The sequence below is a fragment of the Cetorhinus maximus genome, chromosome 13, assembly GCF_964194155.1.
Source record: "Cetorhinus maximus chromosome 13, sCetMax3.hap1.1, whole genome shotgun sequence".
NCBI lineage: Eukaryota > Metazoa > Chordata > Chondrichthyes > Lamniformes > Cetorhinidae > Cetorhinus > Cetorhinus maximus.
In genome coordinates this window covers 8,080,032-8,097,567 of record NC_135891.1, presented here as the reverse complement: position 1 = coordinate 8,097,567, position 17,536 = coordinate 8,080,032, and the positions used below count along the sequence as shown (strand labels likewise).

The 17,536-nt window shown below is 47.9% G+C and overlaps 1 protein-coding gene across 1 annotated transcript in view; it reads left to right on the top strand.

Annotated features, from left to right (window-relative positions):
* The first annotated feature begins 689 nt into the window (after positions 1–689).
* Positions 690–17,536, top strand: part of LOC144688396 (serine/threonine-protein kinase 3/4) — a 137,373-nt gene continuing 120,526 nt past the window's right edge. Inside the window, exon 1 of the mRNA XM_078554880.1 lies at positions 690–824. Within this exon, the coding sequence (XP_078411006.1) occupies positions 793–824 (32 nt within the window). The 5' untranslated portion in view covers positions 690–792. The remainder of the gene's footprint in view (positions 825–17,536) is intronic.

Genomic DNA, 17,536 nt, shown 5'->3' with positions numbered 1-17,536 from the left:
GGGTCTGGACAGCGTAGATAGGAAGAATCCATTGGGATAAAAACAAAAACAAAGAGGTAAAAACAACAGAGAATCCATTGGCACAGATTTAAGGTAATTGGCAAACAAAGCTATGGCGACATGAGGAAAAACTTTCACACAGCGAGTGGTTAGGGTCTGGAATGCGCTACCTGAATGTGTGGCGGAGGCAGGTTCAACTGAGGCATTCGAAAGGGGGGTCGGATTATTATCTAAAAAAGGAAGAATGTGGAGGGCCTTGGGGAGAAGGCAGAGGAGTGGCCCTAGGTGCATTGCTCCTTCGGACAGCCAGCACAGACAGGACGGGCCGAATGGCCTCCTTCTGTAATAAAAGCAAAATACTGCGGATGCTGGAAATCTGAAACAAAAACAGAAAAAAACTCAGCAGGTCCAGCAGCGTCTGTGGAGGGAGAAGCAGAAGTGAAGGGGATATGAAGGACAGGAAAGGGGCAGTATCGAGCTACATCATTTTGCTTTGCCGCAACAAGTGCCTCGCACACTCTCTCCATCTCACTGTCATTGCAATAGCCACACTTCCGCCCCGCTAGCGATCGGCGACGTCATTTCTGCCCCCACTCCACTCACGTTTGGCGTAACTTCCGCCCCCCCCAGGACGCTGCGACGTCCGCCCCGCAAGCAGCGGGTCTTGGGAACGTCCGCCCCGCTAATGGCGTCACCCGATGAGCCGTTTGAAGGGGGTTTCCGGTCTAAAGCGGAAGTGAGCGAGAGGGGCAGCAGCGGTGGCGGCGGCGGCAGGAGCCGGGATTCAGAGCCATGGAGGAGGTGCAGCGGCGGCACCCGCGCCGGTGAGAACCAGGGAGAGAGGGAGGGTAAAGGAACGGGCCGCGGGGGGGGACTGTTTTGTGTGGAGAGTATTGGGAGAATCGGCCTCAGAGCCGGGGGCGGGCAGAGCTGGCGGCTCGGGAGCTGTGAGAGAAGTGGGGCCCCTGGGGAGGGGGAGATCTTCCCTTTCCCCCCCTTCCTCCCCCCTCTATCCCCCCCCCATCTCTCCCCCCCCCCATCTCTCCCCCCCCATCTCTCCCCCCCACCCCATCTCTCCCCCCCCATCTCTCCCCCCCCCCATCTCTCCCCCCCCCCATCTCTCCCCCCCCATCTCTCCCCCCCCCATCTCTCCCCCCCCCATCTCTCCCCCCCCCATCTCTCCCCCCCCCATCTCTCCCCCCCCCATCTCTCCCCCCCCCATCTCTCCCCCCCCCCATCTCTCCCCCCCCCCATCTCTCCCCCCCCCATCTCTCCCCCCCCCATCTCTCCCCCCCACCCCATCTCTCCCCCCCCATCTCTCCCCCCCCATCTCTCCCCCCCCATCTCTCCCCCCCCATCTCTCCCCCCCCCATCTCTCCCCCCCCCATCTCTCCCCCCCCCCCATCTCTCCCCCCCCATCTCTCCCCCCCCCCATCTCTCCCCCCCCCATCTCTCCCCCCCCATCTCTCCCCCCATCTCTCGCCCCCCCCATCTCTCCCCCCATCTCTCCCCCCCCATCTCTCCCCCCCCCCCATCTCTCCCCCCCCCCCATCTCTCCCCCCCCCCATCTCTCACCCCCCCCATCTCTCCCCCCCCATCTCTCCCCCCCCTCATCTCTCCCCCTCCCCCCCATCTCTCCCCCTCCCCCCCATCTCTCCCCCTCCCCCCCCATCTCTCCCCCTCCCCCCCCATCTCTCCCCCTCCCCCCCCATCTCTCCCCCTCCCCCCCCATCTCTCCCCCTCCCCCCCCATCTCTCCCCCTCCCCCCCATCTCTCCCCCTCCCCCCCATCTCTCCCCCTCCCCCCCATCTCTCCCCCTCTCCCCTCCATCTCTCCCCCTCTCCCCTCCATCTCTCCCCCTCCCCCCTCCATCTCTCCCCCTCCCCCCTCCATCTCTCCCCCTCCCCCCTCCATCTCTCCCCCTCCCCCCTCCATCTCTCCCCCTCCCCCCTCCATCTCTCCCCCTCCCCCCTCCATCTCTCCCCCTCCCCCCTCCATCTCTCCCCCTCCCCCCTCCATCTCTCCCCCTCCCCCCTCCATCTCTCCCCCTCCCCCCTCCATCTCTCCCCCTCCCCCCTCCATCTCTCCCCCTCCCCCTCCATCTCTCCCCCTCCCCCTCCATCTCTCCCCCTCCCCCCTCCATCTCTCCCCCTCCCCCCTCCATCTCTCCCCCTCCCCCCTCCATCTCTCCCCCTCCCCCCTCCCATCTCTCCCCCTCCCCCCTCCATCTCTCCCCCTCCCCCCTCCATCTCTCCCCCTCCCCCCTCCATCTCTCCCCCTCCCCCCTCCATCTCTCCCCCTCCCCCCTCCATCTCTCCCCCTCCCCCCTCCATCTCTCCCCCTCCCCCCTCCATCTCTCCCCCTCCCCCCTCCATCTCTCCCCCTCCCCCCTCCATCTCTCCCCCTCCCCCCTCCATCTCTCCCCCTCCCCCCTCCATCTCTCCCCCTCCCCCCTCCATCTCTCCCCCTCCCCCCTCCATCTCTCCCCCTCCCCCCTCCATCTCTCCCCCTCCCCCCTCCATCTCTCCCCCTCCCCCCTCCATCTCTCCCCCTCCCCCCTCCATCTCTCCCCCTCCCCCCTCCATCTCTCCCCCTCCCCCCTCCATCTCTCCCCCTCCCCCCCCCATCTCTCCCCCTCTCCCACTCCCCCCCTTCCCCCCCTCCCACTCCCCCCGGGTTAATTCCCTCCCCCCACCTCCTGTTCCTGGTTAATACCTCCCCCCCACCCCTGTTTTCGGTTAACCCTCCCCCGTTTTTAGTTAAACACCTCCTCCCCCCTGTTCCCGGTTAATCTCCACCCCCCCCCACTGTTCCCGGTTAATCCCCCCCCCGTTCCCGGTTAATCTCCCCCCCCCACCCCGTTCCCGGTTAATCCCCCCCCCCCACCTTGTTCCCGGCTAATCCCCCCCCCCCGTTCCCGGTTAATCCCCCCCCTTCCCGGTTAGTCCCCCCACCCTTGTTCCCGGCTAACCCCCCCCCCCTCCCAACCCCGTTACTGGTTAATCTCTCCCCCCCCCGTTACTGGTTAATCTCCACCCCCCCCGTTACTGGTTAATCCCCCCCCCCGTTCCCGGTTAATCCCCCCCCCGTTCCCGGTTAATCCCCCCCCTGTTCCCAGTTAATTCCCCCCCGCCCTGTTCCCGGTTAATCCCCCCCCCCCTGTTCCCGGTTAATCCCCCCCCCTGTTCCCGGTTAATCCCCCCCCCTGTTCCCGGTTAATCCCCCCCCCCCTGTTCCCGGTTAATCCCCCCCCACTGTTCCCAGTTAATCTCCCCCCCCCACTGTTCCCGGTTAATCCCACCCCCACTGTTCCCGGTTAATCCCACCCCCACTGTTCCCGGTTAATCCCCCCCCCCCACTGTTCCCAGTTAATCCCCCCCCCACTGTTCCCGGTTAATCCCCCTCTCCCCGTTCCCGGTTAACCCCCCCCTCCGGTCCCAGTTAATCCCCCCCCACCGTTCCCGGTTAATCCCCCACCCCGTTCCCGGTTAATTCCCCCCTCTCCCCCGTTCCGGGTTAATCGCACCCCCCGTTCTCAGTTAATCCCCCCCACCTCCTGTTCCCGGTTAATTTCCACCCCCCCCATTCCCGGTTACCCCTCCCCGATCCCGGATAATCCCCCCACCCCTGATCCCGGTTAATCCCCCCCTCCTGTTCCCGGTTAATCCCCCTTCTCCCCTCTCCCCCCCCCTCCTTCCCGGTTATCCCCCTTCCCCCAGTGACTCTACCCTCCCCCAGTAACCCCCCCTCCTCCCTCCTGCAGCGCCTCCCCCCTACAATTCCACATCTGCATTCTTGCATGAATATAAAAGATCCCATGGCACTATTTGAAGAAGAATTCTCCCGTGTCCTGGCCAATAATTATCCCTCAATCAACATCTCAGAAACAGATTATTTCTGGTCATTATCATAATGCTGTTTGAGGGAGTTTGCTGTGTGCAAGTTGGCTGCTGCCTTTCCTACATTTCAACAGTGTCTACGTTTCAAAAGTACTCATTGGCTTTAATGTGCTTTTGTGATGCGTATAAATGTAAACTTTTTTTTAAAAGCAGAGAAAATTAAGAGGAATTTTGACAGAGGCAAATAAAATGATGAAGCCTTTAGATAAAGTAAAGAGAAACTTTCCAATGGCTGAAGGGTTGATAACCAGGGGACGCGGATTTATGCATAGAAACATAGAAAATAGGAGCAGGAGTAGGCCATTCGGCCCTTCGAGCCTGCTCCGCCATTCATTATGATCATGGCTGATCATCCAACTCAGTAGCTTTCTGCATACATCCTTTGATCCCTATAGAAACATACAGTATCCTGGGCTTTCTTTTGGTGGCATAGAGTACAAGAGCAGGGAGGTTATGCTGAGCTTATATAAAACACTAGTTAGACCTCAGCTGGAATATTGTGTACAGTTCTGGGTGCCACACTATAGGAAGGACGTGAATGCATTGGTGGGAGTGCAGGAAAGGTTTACAATAATGGTTCTAGGGATGAGACACTCCTGTTATGAAGATAGATTGGTAAGATTGGGACTGTTCTCCTTGGAGAGAAGATTAAGGGGAAATTTGGTAAGGTGTTCAAAATCATGAGTAGGCTGGATAGAGTAGATAGCGGGAAACAATTCCCGCTCGTAAAACGATTGAGAACGGTGGGGGCACAGATTTAAAGTGATTTTCAAAAGAAGCAAATGCGATGTGAGAAAAAGCTTTTTCACACAGCGAGTGGTTTGGGTGTGGAATGCACTGCCTGGAAGTGTGGTGGAGGCAGGTTCAATCAAGGCATTCAAGAGGGCATTAGATGATTATTTAAAAAGAAATAATGTGCAAGGTTACGGAGAAAAAATGGCACTAGGTCATATTGCTCGTTTGGAGAGCCATTGCAGACAAAAATGGGCTGAATGGCCTCCTTCCGCTCCGTAACAATTCTATGACTCTGCGATTTGAGGTGTTTCGCAGAATAACCAAGGCCGCCGTGAGCATAAACTATTTTACCAAACAAGGGGTTAACATTTGGAATGCACAGCCTGATAGGATGGTGAAGGCAGATTCAATAGCAGCCTTCAAAAGAGAATTGGATAGTTGATTGAAGGAGAAAAATATGCAGGGCTTTGGGGGAGCAAGCAACTGGATTGCTGTTCAAAAGGGAAGGTGCATACTGGATGGGCTGAGTGGCTCCCATGCTGTAATATTCTATGGAAATGACAGTAATAACTCATATAAGGCAATAGGCCCATCCAGCCTCCATTTATTATCAAGGAAAATTAGGCACAGAAACCACTGGAGGTACTCAGCAGGCCTGACAGCATCTTTGGAGAGAGAAATGGAGCTAATTTTTCGAGTCAAATATGACTTAGTAACTGGATTCTGAATCGTAGTTCTGACGGAGAATCGCGTCCAACTCGATGTTAGCTCTGATTCTCTTTCCACAGATGCTGCCGGACATGCCGAGTTTTTCCAGCACTTTCTGTTTTGATTTCAGGTTTCCAGCATCTGCAATATTTTGCTTTTATTAAAATTACGCATGGTGTGACCCGGCCCTGCCACTTCCCCTGCCAAAAATCCCCCATCTATTCCTCCCCGACCAAGAAATCACCAGGTAAAGAAAATTTTGGAAAATTCCTCTCTGACTCACAAAGGGGACCAGATAATTGTCAGTAGACCACATGACGGGGAGAAACATCCCCCTTTATACACCCAACTACTTCCAGGGACTCATCCACCTCCCTTTTGAATGCTTGCAGTGAATCCACACTCAATGACACATGGCAGCTGATTCCAGGGGTCGATTACTCTGTGAAAGGATAGCATTGCTTAATATCTCATTCTACGCTGGTATAGTTTTGTTGCAGGCGTATAATCGTGTTTGACTAACTTAATTGAGTTTTTTGATGAAGTAGCGGAGAGGGCTGATGTGTACGAGGACTTTCCAAAAGCATTGGCAAAATAACACAATAGGCTTGTTAGCAAGATTAAAGGGGAGGTGGCAGCATGGAGTAGGGAGTGGTGATGAATGGTTGTTTTTCTGACTGCTGGAGATGCACAGTGCTAATGGTTTTAGGATTACTGCTTTTTTAGATGTATCTTAAAATCTGAACTTGGGTACACAGGGCATAATTTCAAAGTTGCACATGACCTGTAACTCAAATGTAGTAATTCAGAAATGTAGTAAACACTGAGGAGGATAGGAACAGACTTCAGAAGAGAATAAATAGACTGGTGACTTAGGCAAACATTTGGTAGATGCAATTCAATCCAGAAAATTGTGTAATGATTCATTTTGATTGGAAGAATGAAGAGAGGCAATATAAACAAAGTGGTATCATTTTAAAGTTGGTGCAGGAACAGAGACCTGGGAGGCGGTGGTGCATGGATGCAAACCTTTGAAGGTGGCAGGACAAGTTGAGAAGACTGTTAAAGCAAGAAAGTTGTGGCAAACCTTTATAACCTGGTTAGGCCCCAACTGGAGTATTGTGTCCAATTCTGGGCACCACACTTTCCTGGGATGAGGGATTTCAGTAAGATAAAAGCAAAAAACTGCGGATGCTGGAAATCCAAAACAAAAACAAAAATACCTGGAAAAACTCAGCAGGTCTGACAGCATCTGCGGAGAGGAATACAGTTAACATTTCGAGTCCGGACTTGAAACGTTAACTGTGTTCCTCTCCGCAGATGCTGTCAGACCTGCTGAGTTTTTCCAGGTATTTTTGTTTTTGTGAGGGATTTCGGTGATGTGGAGAGACTGGAGAAGCTGTGGTTGTTTTCCTCAGAAAAGAGAAGGTTAAAAGAAGATTTGATAGTAGTGTTCACAATCATGAATTAAATGAAGGAGAAACTGTTTCCAGTGGCAGACTGGTTGGTAACTATGGGACGCAGATTTAAAGTGATTGGCCAAAGAGCCAGCCTGAAAGGACGGTGGAAGCAGAGTTAGTAGTAACTTTCAAGGAGAATTGGATAAGTACTTGAAGGAAAAAGTTAGAGCTATGTGGAAAGAGCAGTTGGAGTAGGATTAATTGGATTGCTCTACCAAAGAGCTGCATGAACATAATGGGCCAAATGGTCTCTTCCTTTGAATCATTCTAATATTAAAGCCATCTCCCCCAAGCCTCCCCCTCAGCTCAAAAGGTTTGTACATACGGACAGAATTTTTCTTCTCATTATTTTGAGTCTCAATCAAATCTCCTCGAAGCCGACACTTTTTTCTAGAGTTAAAATTTGCCCAGCTCTCTGTCTGTTGTGGCAACTGAGGGTCTTAAAACTAGATCTCAGCTGGGAGTGGCAAGAGGGCTGGTATGTTTGGTCATAGAAATCTTGGGTTACGAAGAGGCTGAACCTGACTTGAGTGAAATAAAAACAGAAAATGCTGGAAAAACGCAGCAAGTCTGGCAGCACCTGTGGAGAGAGAAACATAGTTAACGTTTCGAGTCCATATAACTCTTCTTCGGAGCTTGCTGTGGTTGTGAGAAAATCAGAATCGGCTGTGGATTATAGGAACAGGAGGAGGCCATTCAGCCCCTTCTGTTCCTAGAATCCTGTCATTCAGTCAGATCATGGCTGATCTTTATTTTAGCTCCATGTACCCACTTTGGTTCTGTAGCTCTTACTTAACAAATCTACCAACCTCGGTTTTGGAATTTTCAATTGACTCCCAGCCTCAATAGCTTTTTTTGGGCGGTGGTGGGGGGGGTGATTTCAGATTTCCACTGCCCTTTGTGTGAAGAAGTGATCTCTGACATCACTCCTGACCAGCCTAGCTCTAAGTTCAACATTATGTCCCCTTGTTCTGGACTCTGCAGCCCCAAAGGAAATAGTTTCAGAAAGAGATAGGGTAGAGAGAAAGAATGTCAAATTACATTCTTTGTAAGCATGCTGTACTGTGGCTGCCAATCTGGGGAATGGAAATGGGGAAAATGGCATTATATTCTGCAATTTTTTAAATGTACACACTTGACTGTAATGGCGCAGATGTTCTTAACTTCCCGTTCTTAAAAAGAGGAAGAATAACTGCTGTTACTGCCATTGTTTTAGGCAGTGAACAGTGTTACTGCAAAAATTTCAATAAATTGAAATATATGCCTGAAATGTTCACATGATATCCAGTTACCTTTTGATAATCACCCGCTAGTACAATTATTTAGGTTCTTTCCTGAATGTGACTTGTATTTGGAAAGAGAATTTTGAGTTGTATAAGGAAGGAACAAACTTGCATTTAATGTCACGCCTTTCATGACCTCAGGATGCCTCAGAGTGCTTTACACCCAGTGAAGTATTATTGAAGTGTCATCATTGTTGTAATGTAGTGCAGGGCCCCACACACATCAGTGAGATAAATGACCAGATCATTTGTTTTAAGTGATGGGTGAGGTATAAATATTGGCCAGAACTGTTGAAAACTCCCCTATTCTTGGTGAAAAATGACATGGTATCTTCTTTTACATCCACTTGAGAGGACAGGCAGGACAGCCAAAAGATTGTAGCTCTCATAGGAACTTAAGGAATAGGAACAGGAGTAGACCACTTGGCCCGGTAAGCCTGCTCCACCATTCACTATGATCGTGGCTGATCTTGGGCTTCAACTTCACTTTCCTGCTGCTCCCCAAATCCTTTGGTTCCCTGAGAGACCAAAACAAAAATCTATCTACCCAAGCCTTAAGTGTATTAAATGGAGCATCTGCAACCCACTGGGGCAGAGGATTCCAAAGATTCACTACCCTTTGAGCGAAGCAATTTTTCCTCATCTCAGTCCTAAATGATCGGCCCCTTATCCTGAGACTGTGCCCCCGTGTTTTAGATACCCCCACCAGCGGAAACAATCTCTCAACGTCCACCCTATCAAACCCCTTCAGAATTTTGTAAGTTTTAAGATCGTCTCTCATTCTTCTAAACTCCAGAGAATATAAACCCAATTTACTCAGCCTCTCATCATAAGACAACCCCCTCATCCCAGGAACCAATTTATTGAACCTTTGCTGTGTTGCCTCCAATTCAAGTATATTCTTTCATAAATGTGGAGATAGAAACTGCACACAGTATTCCAGATGTGGTCTCACCAAAGCCCTGTACAATTGTAGCAAGACTTCTTTACTCCTGTACTCCAATCCCTCAGCTCTGCATTGGGAGTCAGTGCTTCCTTTAACATGTTCCAATTTCTTCAACAAACGTAGTTTTAAATCTTTCTGTGCGGCTGCATGGGTGCAGTGTTTAACTTGGTACAAGGCTATTGTGGTACCTTCCTGGCTGCACACGTGCTAAGCTTAGTGGGAACATTGCTGGAGTGTCAGCCTAGGATTTTAATGTTGAGGTTTCCGGAGTGAGTCTTGAACCCACAACTTTCTGAATCCAAGGTGAGATGTTGCTCTGTGAACCATGGCTGACACACCTGTGGAGCCAGCAGGGTTTCCCTGTGGAGGGTTTGTTGTTATGCCTCTCCAAAGGTAGAGAGAGTGTTGCAGCGACAATTTAAAGGGATCTACCTCCTAACACTTGTGGCAGACTCATTATCTGGTCTTGGTCACAGGAAGTTTGCAGCTTAAAGCTCTGTGCAGGCTTGTAGTGCTGTTTTGCCATTGCAACCCCGTATGGGCCTTTGCAGTTTAGAGGGAGTGCTCATTCACAATATCAAAAGTTGCAAGCTTGTGTTTTGTATTCATTTTGCTTGCACTAGGCTTGCAACACCTGTGCACAGGCAAGCCTTGTGTTCATCCAGTTCCCCCATTTTCAAATCTGTGCTTTATATAAAATTAACTGGCCCAATGATTATTGTAGAATGAATGGATATTATGAACTGCTTCTGCTATTGCCATTGTCAGTTGATTATTATAAGCTATTTTAGTTCCCAGTCGGGAGAAACTTCAGACCCTGGTCACTGCACAGTCTGGTGGTAAGAGCTTGCACCTACAATGTGACAGTTAACATAGCAGAATTTAATGGGAAATGCTGCCATAATAATTTTACTATAGTGATTATTGAAACAAAAATATGACCGAAAATTGTGGCAGTAGGAAGAAAAGTTTGTGGCCAGGCAGCGCATGTCTGATGCAAGATTTTTATTTTAGTCTATACTGTGTATAATATTAACTGACCCAATGATTATTGTAGAATGAATATATATTGTAAATTGCCTGTGCTGTTCCTAAAATTATGAAGGGTTTTATTGGATTAAATAAGGAGAAACAGTTCCTGGTGGCAGAAAGGTTGAAAATCAGTGGAACAGATTTAACATGATTGACAAAGGAACCAGAGGCAACATGGCTGTCTAAGGCTGAACCTGACAATTTGCAATCTTGGCATCATATTTTACCCCCGAGATCTGCTTCTGACCACGCATCCATACCATCACTATGACCTACCCTTTTTACCCCTACTCTTGAATATTCCAGCAAGCTCCTGGCTGGCCTTCCACGTTCTACCCTCTGTAAACTTGGTTATCCATAATTCTGCTGCCTGTGTACTTACTCACACCAAGTCCCATTCACTTATCATCCCTGTGCTTGCTGACCTACATTGGCTCCTGGTTAAGCAATGCCTCCGTTTTAAAATTCTCATCCTTGTTTTCAAATCCCACCGTGACCTTGTTCCTTCCTATTTCTATAATCTCCTCCAGTCCCACAACCCTTCGAGATGTCTGCGCTCCTCTAATTCTAGCCTCTTGAGCATCCCTGATTTTAATCACTTCACCATTGGTGGCCATGCCTTCTGCTGTCCAGATCCCAAACTCTGGAATTCCCACCCTAAACTTCTCCAGCTCTCTACCTCTCTCCTCCTTTAAGACGCTCCTTAAAAGCTACCTCTTTGACCGAGCTTTTGGTCACCTGTCCTAAAATCTACTTATGAGCCTGGTGTCAAATTTTGATTTATAATGCTTCTGTTTAAGCACCGTGGATATTTTTCTATGTTAAAGATGCTATATAAATGCAAATTGTTATTGGGTTGGGGGAGCGTTGTTTATGCAGTGAGTTGTTGTGATGTGGAATGCACTGCCCAAAAGGATGGTGGAAGCAGATTGAATAATAACTTGCAAAAGGGAATCGGATAAATACCTGGAGGGGAGAATTTATAGGGGTATGGGGAAAGAGTAGGGGATGGACTAATTGGTAGCTTGTTGAAAGAGCAGGCACATGCTCAGTGGGCCGAATGACCACCTTCTGTGTTGTATAATTCTATGAGTTTTATGATACGTGGTTTTAAAAGTGACATTTTTGAATGACAAGTACCATGAACTTGGTAAAGTCAATTGTGTACACGATGCTGCTGGAGCAACATCCCGTGTTTGCGGCATGCAGGTGATAGAGGCTTGTGTAATGAAGCATGGAATTTTAAGATGGGTTATTCTGGAGCTTTTGGATGTCTTACCTTCAGGAATCGGGATAAGAAACTTCCTCCCCCTCCCCCAGGCAATTGGAGGGTGCAGAACAGAACAAATTATTCATGAACTTGAGGAAAGGGCAAGCAGAATGGATGCTTTCTAGTTCTGTACTTAACGCTCCTCTGTGAAGCAAAATGTTTGGGTAATTATGTAAATAACTGAAGCAAAGCTAAAGTCAATTTTGAATGTCATGGACCCCATTTATATTATGTTAACTCTCACTCAACCAGATTCCTAATATGCTTTTGTTTCTCCAGTTCTCTCTCCTCTCCTAGGAAAGCTTTTTTACTCATTCATGGGATGTGGGCTTCGCTGGCTGCGTCAGCATTTATTGCCTTATGACCTTGTGACATTGAGCTCTTACATACCAACAGCTCTGTCTCACCTAACCTTCATGTTTGAACAGGGTATTGAGAAGCACCCTGGCTGAAACAACAACAAATTGCAGTTATACAGCATTTTGACATTGAAGTAATCCCTCAAGGCACTTCACAGGAATGTTATTGGATAAAATTTGACACTGAGGTATATATTAGGACAGGCGACTATGAGCTTGGTCAGAGTTTTAAGGACTGTCAGAGGAGAATGATGGATATATTTAGGGAGGGATTCCAGAACTTCAGGCCCATGCAGCTGAAGGGGCACCTATTCCCTACTATATGCGCACCCAAGCATCTGCCAACATGGGGTGCTGAATTAGCGAAAAGCAGTCTGAACACTGACTAATATTGATCTTCCCCTCTCTCCAACTCAAGATTATAGGAGCCATTCATATCATAACAGCTGCCTAGATCAGATAACTTAACAGACTGGGGAACGAATCTGGAATCTAACCTCTGTACGGCACAGTGACATAGTAACTTACCAAATCAGCTATATCCTTGATTCTTCTGGAATGCTTTTCCATTAAGAGTTCGCTATTGGCTATGACCTTGTGTTAGTGGCAGCAAGCATTCCAGTTGGCTGAAAGTTTTATTAGGCTGAATAAGAAAAGATTGCTCTCCAGTTGGAGGAGAGATCAATTTAAAATTGTTGCTAAAAGACTTTGGGAGAAGTTTTTTACATGGAGAGTTGATGGAATGCTTTGGCAGTCAGTGAAGCAAAGGGAGGCACAGGACTATGGGCAGAGAACAGGCCCAGTTAGATTAATTTGGATTTCTCTAATAAAGAATCAGCACAGATGCAATGGGCCAAATGACCTGCTTCTGTGCTGTGAACATACATGTTTATGGTCCAAAATCTGTTCTATTATGATCAACAACATCAGCTTGCATTTATGTAGCAACTTTAATATAGTAAAGGTGCTTCACAAGAGCATTATCAAACAAAATCTGACACTGAGCCACATGAGATATTAGTGCAGATTGGTCAAAGTGGTAGGTTTTAAGGAGCATCGCAAAGCAAGGGAGAAAGGTGGAGACCTTTAAGGAGGGATTTCCAGAGCTTAGAGCCAGGAGTCTAAATTGAAAGCACAGCTGTCATTGTTGGAGAGATGAAATCTGTGGATGCACAAGAGACCGGAATTGGAGGAGTGCAGAGATCTCGGAGGGTTGTAGGGCTAGAAGAGGTTACAGAAATAGCGAGGGGGAGGCCATAAAGGTATTTATAAACAAGCACAGTATGAGAACTTTTAAAATCAATGCGTTGCTCAGTGGAAGCCAGTGTAGGTCAGTGAGCAAGAGGGGTGATGGGTGATCGGGATTTAGAATGAATTAGGACACGGGCAGCAGAGTTTTGGATGAACTCAAGTTTGTTCCAGCAAGATGCAATTTAATTGCGTGTAGGTGTCTGGGAGCAGTGCAAGTTCATTAATCTGCATTCCTGTATGTATTGCAGAATACTTGTATGGATTATTATCGATACAATGAATTAATCGATATTGGGGTCTGGGGCTATTGGGTTCCTGCACAGCAGTGATTGCAAATCCAAAATCTACTTGAGGGGCTCGAATGCCATAATATGTGAAACAGGTTAGCAAAGCCACTCCTGAACCATTCTTGGCTATTAATAGTGCCTGCTGATTCGTGCTTGCTTAAAATTTTTCACTTCTCATCCTTTTCTGACCCTTGAGTTAAGGGTCCAGGGACACAGAGGCTTAGCCCCTCCGCTGCGTTGCCTAAGTGGAGATTTCCCATGTGTGAATTTACAACAACAATAACTCGCATTTATATAGCACCTTCACCGTAGTGCAATGTCTCGCGTTTTGCAGGAGCTCAATCAAACAAAATTTGACACCAAGCCACACAAGGAGACGTTAGGACAGGTGACCAAAAACTTGGTCAAAGGGGTTGGTTTTAAGGAGTGACTCAAAGAGGAGACACTGAATGTCAGCAAGCTATCTGAGGGGTGTGGGGAAGCATTTCATAGCCAAACCTAATCCTGACCTCCGATAGCATTCAGGTACACACAATGGTACCGATTAGGAGCAGGAATTGTGGCTGATTGGATTTGGCAGTGTAATTTTGGCACTGTCGTATGTTCAAATCCATTTCCGCCAACTCCAGCATGATGCCACCACCAAACACGTCTTCCCTTCACCCCCTCTGGTGGCATTCCGCAGGGATCGTTCCCTCCGGGATACCCTGGTCCACTCCTCCATCACCCCCTACACCTCAACCCCCTCCCACGGCACTTTCCCATGCAAGTAGGAGAGACTAGGACCCGAGGGCACAGCCTCAGAGTAAAGGGAAGATCTTTTAGAACAGAGATGAGGAGAAACTTCTTTAGCCAGAGAGTGGTGAATCTATGGAATTCATTGCCACAGAAGGCTGTGGAGGCCAGATCATTGAGTGTATTTAAGACCGAGATAGATAGGTTCTTGATTGGTAAGGGGATCAAAGGTTACAGGGAGAAGGCGGGAGAATGGGGTTGAGAAACTTAACAGCCATGATTGAATGGCGGAGTAGACTCGATGGGCCGAATGGCCTAATTTCTGCTCCTATGTCTTATTATTATAACCGCAGAAGGTGCAACACCTGCCCCTTTACTTCCCCCCTTCTCACCATCCAAGGGCCCAAACACTCCTTTCAAGTGAAGCAGCACTTCCCTCAATTTAGTCTATTGCATTCGTTGCTCCCAATGTGGTCTCCTTTACGTTGGAGAGACCAAACTAGTCGGAAGATGAGGTGCTGTTCCTCCAGTTTGCGTTGAGCTTCGCTGGAACATTGCAGCAGGCCAAGGACGTGCATGAGAGCAGGGTGGTGTGTTGAAATGGCAAGCGACAGGGAGGTCTTCAGTCTGTCCACAAGAATGACCCAGACCTCCCTGTCGTTTGCCATTTCAACACACCACCCTGCTCTCATGCCCACATGTCCGTCCTTGGCCTGCTGCAATGTTCCAGTGAAGCTCAACACAAACTGGAGGAACAGCACCTCATCTTCCGACTAGGCACTTTACAGCCTGCCGGACGTAACTTCAGATCTTGAACTCTCTCCTCCATCCCACCCCCTTTCTGATCCCCTTTTTTCTAATAATTTATATTTTAAAAATATATTTTTCTTTTCCCACCTATTTCCATTATTTTTAAATGTATTTCCATCCATTGTTTCATCTCCACCTTTTAGCCTATTTCGATCCCTTCCCCCCACCCCGCCCCCGACTAGGGCTATCTGTTACTTGCATGTCCTGCTTTCTACCCTCAATGTCACCATTAGCACATTTCTTAGCTAATATCACCACCATTAACACCCCTTTGTCCATTACATCTTTGGCAATCTCTCCACCTATCACTGGCCCTCTACCCAGCTCTACCTGTCGTCATCCCCCCCCCTCTTAAACCAGTTTATATTTCACCTCATTTCTATATTCCCTCAGTTCTGATGAAGAGTCAAACGGACTCGAAACGTTAACTGTATTCCTCTCCACAGATGCTGTCAGACCTGCTGAGTTTTTCCATCTATTTTTATTTCTGTTTAAGTACTTTTACAATGTAGTTATGTTGTAACATAGGAACCATGACAGTCAATTTGCATACAGCAAACTCACATATACAACAATGAGATTATGAGCAGATAATCTGTTTTAGTGAATATTTTGTTGAAAAGTAAAACATTGGTTAGGACACTGACTGAACTCCCTGCTCTTCCTCAGATAGCGTTAATTGCATATTCATGGTTTTTAATTGTATGTAGGTGATGGGCATTAAATGGGGATTCACTTGTGCCCCTATAAATAGAAATAGACAAGCTGTAGTTTTTGGGTTAGGTTATGCATGTTTGTAATCTGTATCTCTGGAAGTAAATGCACATAAAAGTGTGTTAATATTGGCTTCAGTTCTATCCTTTACCACCTGGCTTTCTGGAGCATAACAGAGCCATAGGATCATCTATGTCCACCTGAGAGGACAGACTGGACCTCAGATTAACATCTGATCCAAAAGATGACACCTTTGACAATGCTGCACTCCCTCAGTGTTGGACTGGAATGTCGACCTAGCTTTATGTGCTTCTATGGGACATGAACCCACAATTTTGTGACCCAGAGGAGAGAGTGCTGCTCCTGAGCCAAGGGTGGACACCTGAGATAGTTAGGTAAAGTGCCAAGAGTAGAGAGAGCAGTTAAATTGCTGGGGATTTCTGATGCAGATTCTGTATGGAGCTTTGCAGTGCTCTGTACTGAAACAAAGAAGGCTATTAAGACTGACCTAAGGGTTAGTCAGGCACAAAACTATACTTTCCAACAAAATAAAAATTGGGCTGAAGTATCAAGCACAGCGAAAGATTTTTTTTAAGTGATGCCAGTTTGTGTGCATTTTAAGTGGAGTGGGTGGAGGTTGAATGTAAAAATAAACAGGAATAAATAAATGAATTCCATTTGCACTCTGCGAAACTGCACAATGTTAAAGCATCGATGCACACAGCCTGATAAAGCATTTAGTTTTAGTTAACATGTAATTAAGCCTTGTCTGGTGTTCCAGAGGGACTGGGAGGTTTACTGGGAGTAGGATTGATATCATTGTGGTTTAGCCTCTGAGCTATCTCCAGGCAAAGGCTGGGAAGGCACAGGAAGAACTCTGATGTCTGCCTGCTTGCCCACTGTACAGAGAGGCTCGTTTGGGAGTGCACACTGCTGATAGTGTTCTGGTAGTGTATCTTAACAGCTAAATTACAAGCAAGCTTCCAGGGTTATTCATCAGGGGCAGGGTGATTCTAGTGTGAGGCTGGCTGATAAGCAACTGACCTGACTACATTTCCTTAACGTTTTCCCTGAGTCCCCAGAGGAGGCTGTGGTCATCGGACTTGCCAGCTGCTCGCGCTTCTGGGAGGTTGATAAGATAAGCGACATTAAAGAGAAATTTCCTCTCTCCTCACAGCCTTGTTACCTAGAACTTTTTGACTGCAGTGAAGGAATTCAGCAGTGGCCTGGGCTTGCATGCAATTTGTGAGGCAACTTTCTGGGGAATGGGGTGGCTGTGAGGAGTGGGAGATGTGGGCGTGAGTGTAAGGACAGGTGTGTAAAGACAGGTGTGAAGGGCTGGGCCAGTTGGGGTGGTGGGTGTGAGACTGTAGAAGGATGTGAGGACCCGAGCACAGTAGAGAAGATAGAATGGGTAATCAGTGGTCTACATGCGATTCCCATTAACTGGTGTATGTACAGGGTCAACTTTATGCTCTCAGCTGTAGAAAAACCATTTTTGGTTGCAGAAGGCTATCAGATGGTATCTCTATACACAGATTTAATGTCCCAAGAGGCAGCAGATGGTCTAAAATCTGCTCATTGTAAGGTAATTGCATGATCAAAATAGAAGCCAGCCAGGCATGTACTCAATAACATTGAAATATATCTATTGCTTTTTGGGAAACCAAGATGAAGGGCCAAGGCCCATAAACAATGAAACAGGGCGTCACCGAAGAATTATTTAGAAACGACAGCACAGAAACCAGCCATATTGCTCAATTGGTCTATGCTAGTGCTTATGCTGAACTTGAACTTCCTCTCAGCCTGTCTGCATATTTTTCTGTTTCTTTCTCTCTTGTGTTTATCTAGCTTCCTCTTAAATACAACTATGCTGTTGTCTTTGTCACAAATAAATCCACAGGGGAATTCAGGAGAAAAACGTCTTTACCCAGAGAGTGGTTAGAATAAGACATAAGACATAGGAGCAGAAATTAGGCCATTCGGCCCATCGAGCCTGCTCCGCCATTCAATCATGGCTGATAAGTTTCTCAACCCCATTCTCCTG